This window comes from Vitis riparia, chromosome 12 (genome assembly GCF_004353265.1).
Source record: "Vitis riparia cultivar Riparia Gloire de Montpellier isolate 1030 chromosome 12, EGFV_Vit.rip_1.0, whole genome shotgun sequence".
Taxonomy (NCBI): domain Eukaryota; kingdom Viridiplantae; phylum Streptophyta; class Magnoliopsida; order Vitales; family Vitaceae; genus Vitis; species Vitis riparia.
In genome coordinates, this window is record NC_048442.1 from 19,066,630 (window position 1) to 19,076,906 (window position 10,277).

Here is a 10,277-nt window from a genome sequence, read left to right on the forward strand (position 1 = left end):
TAGAACCTGCTGCGAAATCCAACAGAGAGAAGGTAAGGGAGGATATGAGAAAGCGCCCTGTAACAAGATTTATAGCCGTGTATTTGAAACCCTAGCAATTCGATCATTCACAGCCGTCCGATGCCTCCGAATTTGTGATGTTTGGTTACAGTGACATGTTTGATCCACAATGGGTACTTGGGCTGGCCCATCATCTACTTTGGGCCTTTAGATGAGGCCTATTGGCTATAAAATATAGAGTAGAAAGAGACTGATTCATTTATTTATTTTTAAATCAATTAATTTTCAAATCCCATCTCATTGCATTGTTATGTTTAGTTTTGAAATTTTGAGAGAAAAAAAAAAAAAAGAATTATGTTTGGTTTCCAAAAAATTTAAGGCTATGTTTGGTTTTTGGAAAGTGTAAGAGGAAAGAAAAATATGTTAAGAAAATGATTTTCCCATATTTGATTTATTATAATAAAAAATATAAAATAAAGTTAGTATAATTAAAATTAGTAAAAAAAACTTATATATTTTAAAATTATTTAAATTATTATTAAAATTAGTGATTAGTTTCTACTTACTACGAGAAAAAAAGGGTTTTATTGACGACATCAATGTTGACACAAAGTGAAATTACGTCGATTTAGAAAATATAAGACAATAACCTTAATTATTATTTTTTAAAATAAAACTCTACCCATGAGCTCTTTGTATTAGAGCTTCTTTTTCTACTTGTAAACTCTCCATCTTAGGTTAGTTTTTCTTTATTCTTAATCTCAAATCCTAAAAAAAATCTCCATCTCTTCTCTCATATATGTATTCAGTTGATCAAACCCTAAATCATTGAAGTCGAAGAAGAAAGACAACTTTTTGGAGGAATACAACGGGTAATTCTCATCTTCAATTGATTTATTTTTCTAATACCTATGTCTTGTCATTTATTTTAGTTTATCTTTCAATTGATTTTGTTGATTTTTTCTCTCGATAATCACTTTCTCCATTTTATAATTTCTATAATTGTTCTCATTTTATTTTATTTATTTCATCTATTTTTATTTTTTCTATTTTACATATTTAAAAAGGTTTTAAGATTTTTTCTAAATAAAAATAAAAAGAAAATACATTTATTATCGGATAAGGAAATAATTTATTTTAATAATAGGTATTAATTAATTTTATCACAGGCGAAATTTTTTACTTAATCCTATTCAAAATAATTAAAATAACTTAAAATCAAATATATCACTTTCGTTTTTATTTATTAAATTTAGAAATAATTCATAACAACGATAAAAAAGAAGTCCATTTCATATGTCTGGATTGTGATCATAAGAAATTGATCGTTAATCACATTCTCAATAGTCTTCTAACAAGAACATGAAATAGAAAAACTCTTATCAAACTTGATTGTTAATCAAATTTTGAATGAACTTCCAACAAATATAAAATAAAATAAAAAATCTAATAATAGTCTTTCCCTTGAAAAAGAACTCACAAAATTACTCCAAACTCATAAAAAGTGAACTTTCAAAATTACTCTAAACTTCTTTACAAAATCAACCAGATCAAATCGTTCGATCATCTTCCACCATAACCATCTTCAAGAGGCTCCATCCAAAATCTGATACCATATCCAACGTTCAAGAAAAAAACTCTTGGCACTGCTTAATAATGTTTTTCTCACTGTCCAAGTTGGCGCTCACCTTCAATGAAAGGAATGTTTTGAGGAGATTTGTGGTATCAGCTCTTAGTAGACAATAAAGAAGAGCTCCCATGGGAGAGAAGCCATCCCCCATTGCATGACGAACCATGAATACCAAATTTTCAGCTGCATTGCTTGTTGGGTACTTGACAATATGAATTTTCTATGTTTGGTTCTCGAAAAATTTGAGGGAAAATAGAGAGGAAAAGTAAAAGGAAATAAAAAGTGAAGAAAAATAAAAAATAGAATTAAAAGATGATAAATCATTTTTCTTAACATTTTTTTTCTTTGCTTTGTACTTTCTAGAACCAAACATAACCTAAGGGTCTGCTTTTTAAGAAGCATATTCAAACACCGCCTAAATAAGTAAAAAGAAAAAGCACTTAATGTGAAGCAACTCAAACAATTGTTATCATTATCATAATTATCATGAACATTTGAACAACTCCCAAACGGTTTCAAACCGGTCATCCTTGGAAACAATCTTCTTCAATATTAATTAAAGACTATGGTGGATGGACTAGTTGTTTCATGACCAAAAAAATGAGTATGCTACCACACAACAATCGACACAAAAACTTCTGTTATGAAGAAATATGACAACCATGAACACAGAATCCGTGAATCATGACATTGGAGGGGGAGGAGTTCCCACGGCAGCTTCAAAAACTCTCTGGAAAGCATCCTCTATGCATGCATTGAATTTTCGAGGATCGATGAAGCCTTTCTCCGTTCCCACGGCGATTCGAACCTTTCCCATGTAGCTTACGATTGATATGGTCATACTCTGCAACTCCAAAAACACCATTGTTAATGTCATGGCTGAAGAGTATCAGCTTATAATTATTCTACTAACCCCTGCAACTCCGGAAGCACCATGTTTCATGTGATAGAGATAAGTTTGTGATATGACAAACTCAGGCCCATTAGGGTGGGTTATGAAACTCAATTGGGCCTTGTTATGGGGCCAGCTTGGTCAAAAGCTTTAACTTGACCGTCCTGGGCTTTAGCCCAATTGCGGTTAGGCCAGCCTACACTTGCAAAGCTAGGTTAGGTTAGCCCTTATTCAATGGCATATAATTGTTCAACAACCGATTTTCCTAAAAGTTTCATCTTATAAGAATTGGACTCCCGATATATATCACGTACTCTTAACATCGTCCCTCACATGTAGTCTTTGTTTTTGGACTTACACATGGGTTTAATAAATTGGGTAAATAAACATATAAGAGTGAGATTCGAATTATAGAATTTGATTAAGTTAAATAGAAATATGATTAAGTTTATAGAATTTGAACTCACAATATATATCATGTACTCTTACTAATAATGACCAATAAAAAAAAAAGTAAACTAACGAGGGTTTGATATTGAACATGTATCTATTGAAAAGTATGATCAATCAAATCATGTCATATATGTATTAAAGTCTTATTACTTTATGCTCGTTGCTTTGTATCTTGACCATATTATTTATATCTTCATTCAATCAAAGACTTAAATTTTTTCATACACTTTCAATCATGAAAATTGAGAGTTTGGTTGATACTTGATTTTTTTTTTCAACTAATAATAATAGCATGGGAATTTTTTTAAATGAATTCATCGATTTGTTTTTTCGATAGATATTATATTTCATTAAACATACCTCTGGAGAGCCTAGCACCATGAAATATATTCCCGACACGGATGATTATCTAGAGCCACTTGTTCAATGGGTCCAATCATATTTGAGATGGCCATGCTTGAGTTCTTTAGGGTGCCGTGGATGTACCTAGCTGTGACCTGCATCACAAATTAAACCATAATTTACAATAATCCAATGGTCTAATTATATTTTGACATGAAATTTTGGTACATTGCATGCACTTAATGAGACATGAAAAATAGGAGTATTGTGTACATACCTCAGGGCCTCTATATTTCCGCAAAGTCTCTAGTAGCCTACCAGTGAGGTGAACAGCTAAAGAGTTTCTTTTCCTCTGGATGGTTTGTTGAGCTTTTGCCACAAAATCAAGTGGGCTTGTGAACTTGGCATCCGCCAACTCAGGTAGTGTAACATGTAAGAAGGCGAACTGGTTTCCCCATTGTGAGCTGCTATCAGATGCTGTCATCTCCTTTACCGATTTGTACCCACTAATCACCCTGGTGTTGAGCAACACCAGTGCAGTAGAATTGGCATTTCTTGATGCATGGTTCATTGATTGCATGTATAGTCGAGTGCCAAAGAAGATTATTCCAGTGAGTACATCGTTTATTGTCTGTTTGGAAACACAGAAAATTAGAATTAGTGGAAGAAAAAAACCAAATCAACTTCGATACTATTTGCAAATATACTTATAATAAATAAAGATTTTAAGGAAAGAAAGAAAGCGCATGGTGAGCCATGAGTACCATTGATGTTTTAGTTTAAGCTGATAATTTTGTTGAATTTCCTCTTGACTAAATGTGACATACTTCTTTCAAGTCTTATAGATGATGAGTTGATTTTAGACTACTTCAATGGTGACTTTAAACTGTTTCAAGGTCGATGTTATTCTAGGGGATTAAAACTTATGGAATTACTACAATACTATTTCTAGTTATGGATTGAGGAGAAAATGCACAAGAAACAAAGTCAAAATTGATTTTTTAGAGGAAACGTTTGAACGCTCGATAAAGAGCATTCAAATGTCTAATAGGATGATCAAATATCCCTCAAGAAATGTTCAAACATTCAACCCAATATTCAAATGCTCCTTGGTGGGTGTTTGAATGCTCATTATTTTATTTTTTTTTCTCGTGTAGTTTTATTTTGACTCCATGTTTTCTAAGGTAATTTGATGAAATTAAATGTTAATTTATTTTCCAACATTAGCACTATGTTTTCTATAAAGAGAAGTATTCTGAATAAATTTGGAACCATAGAGAAGTAGCCAATTATTAAACTTGAGCTTCTATCGCTCGTAACTTTCAAAATGGTTCTCAAAAGTATTCATCGTGTGCAATAAAGGTTAGAGGCTTATACAATGTAAATTTTGATAAAGGTTGCAAAAAATCCACAAAGGAACACAAGAGTAATTGTTGATGCTATAAGACCCTAAGGACTAGGTATATTGGGTTAAATAAAACTATACACCCTATTCTCATATTTAATGAATTATTTAATTAGCGAGAGTAGACCAATGGTAGTTTTTTGCATCTGAATGTTTTCAATTTTTTCTATACATTATTGTGCAGTCGAAAATCTTTTGTGTGAGACTTATCAACTTTTAGTTATAACTAATATAATTATTAAAAAAATTAAAATTAATTACTTGGACTACCTATTCACCCCTCTACATATTTTCATATTATAACAAATTTCCTTCCTTTCAAATACAATAAGAAGTTTAAATACAATACATTGATGTTGGTCGTCTCACTAACAAACTAATAGGAGAAAAAGTCAGCTGCAAAACTATATATTCTCACATATCATGGGTGGTGTGGAGATGATAATAAATGGATACGTTGATGCTAGTCGTCTCACTAACAAACTAATAGGAAGAAGGTCGGCTATGAAACTATCTATCTCACATAACATGCATGGGTGATGTGGAGATGATAATAAATGGAATTAAAACCCTCGTATGGGTCATAACTTTAATGTATATAATGCATCAACTACCATATGAGTTGTTCATTTATTTCAAAATTTTCAACAACCACCTTAAATGTTGAATACATTTGACATGAAATTGTGGACAAAAGAGAAATGTGTCACATGAGTTGTCGTCTTCACACTAAAGTGGAATGAAAACCTATCTCTATGTGGGGTTGTTCTCACGAGGTGGCTTTTACTTTGCCACTATTTCTTGTCCCAAAAACCAAAGATTATAGCTAGCTAGTGAGAGCAAATTAGAAAAATTCTATGTAAAAATTATTGTGAAGTAGTTGGGAAGAATATCTTTTGATACATATTCATATACCCAAGAATGAAAATATCGATAATCACGGATATATCAGTACTTCGATTTTATGGATATATCGGAGATATATCGACGGATATTTTGGAAAAAAAATATCGGTAAGCTTAAAATTGTTAAAAACTCATGAAAATGTAAAGAAAACCTCATAATAATATAATTAGAAGTATAATAGACATTTTAAAGTTATTTTATTGAAAATTTTGATATATGTATAACATAATTTATCATATTTGATAATAATATCGTATGCATCGATAAAAATATGAATTTTATAAGTATACATTTATTATTAAATTACACCTAATATTATGCTATTTGATTATAATATGTCTAATTTTAAAATATATATTAGTATTAAAATATGATCCATTTAATTCAATTGTATTAAACAATATAAAATAAATTATGATATATATATATAATTTTTTAATATTTAATTAATTATTAATGATATTAAAAACATTATGAAGAAAATTATATAATTTTTATATTTTTGGTAATTAATTAAAAGACTTTGCATTTAATTATAAAATAATTATAATTAATTTGCTCTTTAAAATATTCTTATATTTTCTTTATATAATAAGTTTAAGTATATATAAAAATATTGCATATTATATATCAAAGGGCAACTTAGCTAAGGGTCTCCAAAAAGCCCGCGGCCCGCTGCCCGGCCCGAGCCCGGCAGGCCCGAGCCCGACCCGAGCCCATTTCTGGATGGGCCGGGCCATGGGCCCCAAATTAGGCCCGACGGGTTGGCCCGTAGGCCCGCCACTTTAAAATATATATATAAAATATTCAAGAAATAGAAAATGTTACATTAATAAAAATATTCATTGTTAACTATTTTATTCATTGAATGTATACATTATATTTGAAAATGTGGGAAAAGTTTACATTACTACAAAATAAATACATCCCAACTAGGTTGACACCTACTTATTTGTCAATCATTTGTACTTTTCAACCATAAAAATAAAAATAAAAATATGACATACATTTAGTAAAATATTTTAATCATTATCTCTTGGCGGTGATGGCGAACTAGTGAAATTGAAAGGTTGTTCTGCTCTTATTATATAACCAATCATTTCTTCACGACAATAAGATTCATCGTAAGAAAATGTTTTTAAATTTCCACTTTCATTTTTACCTAATTGCATATAATTTATAATATCTACATTATTTTTAGTTTTACAATTTTCATGATGCCTTTTTAAATGATTTGTACTTGCATTTGAGCCACCACTAAGAAGTTTGTTACAAATTTTACATTTTGTTTTCATTTCTTTTTTATTATTTTCTAAATTTATTTCTATTCTATAAAAAAAATTCCATATATTTGAATATTTGAAGTAAATTTTTTGCTATCACATGCATTAGATGAAGAACAAGAACCACTTGCCATAATTATAATTATTGATAAAATATTATGCTAAAAATAATAAATGTAAAATTAAAATGTAACAAATAAATAAAAGAAAAGGTGAAGTATGTTACTAAATTGGAGAATCGAAGCAGAAATTCCTTCAAATTTGAACTCTTTGAACCACCAATGCTTATTTTTCACCACCAATAATATTGAATAATTTGAGACAAAATGCAATAATCGGAAATATTGTGGAATGGGAGAGAGCTTAAGAGTTGAGAGAATAGAAAAAAATTGAGGGTATTTAATATTTATAGGGATTTAAATATTAGGATTTAATTTTTTTTTTTTTTAAATTTCAAGACCGTTCAACGGTCATATATTTGAAATTGAATTATGAGTGGCATGTTCAACAGTCATGTGACCGTTGAACAACCAACTCACTTTTATTTTTTTTCAAAAATCATACAACATTTCTAATATATATATAACTAATGCAAAATAGTTACACAAAAGAGGGTCAGTTCAGTTGGTGGCTAGCTCTCTTATGGTTTCAGAAGGGAAGGGGATCCCCTTCCCTTCAAAACTGAAAATTATTTTAATTTTTACCCCGACCCGGCCCGCCCAGCTTGAGGGCCCACGAGCTGGGCCACGGGCCTTAGATATATCAAGGGCCCGGCCCGGCCCGTTGACCAGTCAACGGGCTCAGTGGCTCGCCCTGGGCTGGGCCATGGGCCTTACTCTTCCGGGTCGGGCGGCCCAACCCGTTGGAAACCTTGAACTTAGCCCAGGTGGTAAGCGGGTGAACCCTAAACCTTTTGGTTTGGGGTTCAAATCCTCTCGGCAGCAAGCAAATGGGGAACACTGTAGCGCGGTTGACTTTCGATGACCAGCGTTGACCAGGCGATATATCGGGAAAAATCGTCGATTTATCGCCAAAATCACCGATATATCGCGAGAAATCGCCGATTTCTCGAGATTAATCCCAAAATATCGTCGGACCAATATTTCTTCATGAAATATCGTGTCGAAACCCTTCGATACGCGATATTTCGACGATACGATGGGAGCAATAGAGCCTAGGTGATAGCTAGCATCATTGGAGTAGAAACATAATAATGTCACTTTCTTCTTCTAGGGGAAAAATGTAATGAGGGTACGATGTCATTTTCAAGATTGAAAAGATTGAAAAGTCCCAAGAAAATGCTTATTAAGTTCATTTAGTTTTAGCTAAGCTCACATGGATCATTGAGGTAAGAGAACGAACATGCATATATATTTAAGCCTCAAAAGCCTATAAATATGATTAATGGAAATTTTGCATGCAATAAAGAACAATTATTAAGACTGTCATAGAGTCAAAATTAATGAACACATGAGAAGAAAGAAAGAGTTGCTATATTTGATCTTACCACTCCAAGCTTCGCCTTGATTTTTTGGATGTTATCAAGAGAGAAAGAGATGGTAGTTATGGAGAGGGGTCGAAACTCCACCCCCGGATCACCGGATCGGATCGGTGTTCGATCATCTTCCACCACTGTACTCTTCAAAAGACTCCATCCAAAATCTGATACGGTGTTGAAAGCTGCAGAAAGAGCTCTTGGCACTGCCCTAATAATGCTTCTCCCTTTGTCCAAGTTGGAGCTCACCTTAAATGAAGGGAATGTTATGGGGAGATTAGGGTTATCAGCTCTTTGCAGACAAGAAAGAAGAGCCCCCATAAGAGAGAAGCCATCCCCCAATGCATGATGAAGCTTGAATACCACAGTTCCAGCTGCATTGCTTGTTGGGTACTTTATAATATGAATTTCCCATAAAGGTCTGCTCTGTGGAAACTCTTTCATGGCAATTTTCGTTAGATAGTCATCGAAATAGTCATCATAGGACTCCGGTGATAACCTGTCTGGAAAAATGGGAACGTTAACATGGTCTTCAAGCTTCACTTCTACCCTCTTCCATTGTTTCACTCCATTTTTGTCTTCAACCTGCACTCAAATTTAATCAATCCAAACAGACCCTTAAAAGTTACGTACAATATGTATTTAGGGTAGTGTTTGGATTATATAGAATGCAAATATCTCCTTCAGGGTCTCTTAATTAAACACACACGCTGACAATGGAAAGATGCCAAAGTGTTTGGCAGAGTGAGCTTTTTTCTGTTTGTAGTAAGTCATCGGAGTAAATGTCAGGGAAATGGAAAGAAGGCATTCATTATGAACATATATAATCTCCATCTTCAATTTTCTCATTCAATCCCACGAACCAAACACACATTTTCCAACCAAAAACACTTCCAAACTTGACTGTGATACTGAAAGGAAAAAGAAAATGAGAAGAGCGTGCAAACCATGAGTGAGGAGAAACGAGGGTTGATGGGGAGGAACACATCCTTGAGCAATGACAAGGTAGGCAAGTCATCAATCGGAATGTCTAATTCCAAAATGCTCATAATAGATATCTGCAAAACCGAGCTGTTGAAGTACTGTCCAGTAGGGCTTACTGGCTGATCTTCTTCTTCTTCTTCATGCTCCAAGTACTCCATTTTAGCTCTCTTGCGTTACCTTGATACAATGCCCCTTCTGGTTATACATGTGTGCACATGTATATATATATAGTTTCACATACTTTCCTTTTAAGCAAAGGTTCCATTGGTGAAGTGTGCTGTACAGGGAAAATACGTGGAGGAATTTACTTTCCACTGAAACAAACAAGTAAAAAAAATGGGAAAATTCGCAGTGGGATATCGCCAATGAATCCCACAAGATAGGGAGATGTTATTAGAAGGATGGAGTTCGTGTGATTGGGGCGTGACAGAGGAAAGTGTTTGTTGATTTCTCATTTTTCACCGTTCAGAGGGCAATAGTCTTGTGGCAGTTGGTTGTTGGCTTCACATTGATGATCTGAGTAAATGCCCGAAACAGAACTTTCATTATAAGACTGGGTTTTCATTTCATTAGTTATTTATATATAATGTATACAATTTGATATCATTACTTTTTAATCACTTGTGTCTAAGGATGGCAACAAAATGAGTCACCCCATCTCACCTTGTTGCGAAGAAAAGTTTAAATAAGGTCACCAAGTACTTATCCCGATTGATTTTTTATTTTTAAGAATATATATGCAAAGAGAAAAGCATGATCAATCTCACGTATATAATTTGTATTTAAGGACGACGATGGGACGAGTCACCTCATCTCACTTTGTCCCTTAAAAAAGTTTAAATATGTAAAACGAGTATCTCATATCGTAGGTACATGTCTCAGTAAAA

General features: G+C 32.9%; 1 protein-coding gene across 1 annotated transcript; it reads right to left on the reverse strand.

Moving 5' to 3' along the window:
• Positions 1 to 2,074: 2,074 nt before the first annotated feature.
• On the reverse strand, positions 2,075 to 9,759 carry LOC117926437 (O-acyltransferase WSD1-like). The gene is made up of 5 exons (XM_034845535.1): positions 9,354 to 9,759; positions 8,419 to 8,991; positions 3,595 to 3,948; positions 3,336 to 3,472; positions 2,075 to 2,474 (listed from the first exon to the last, which is right to left on the reverse strand). Exons 1-4 carry the CDS (start codon positions 9,546 to 9,548, stop codon positions 3,347 to 3,349), a joined length of 1,248 nt encoding a protein of 415 aa, XP_034701426.1. The 5' UTR covers positions 9,549 to 9,759; the 3' UTR covers positions 2,075 to 2,474; positions 3,336 to 3,346.
• Positions 9,760 to 10,277: the final 518 nt, after the last annotated feature.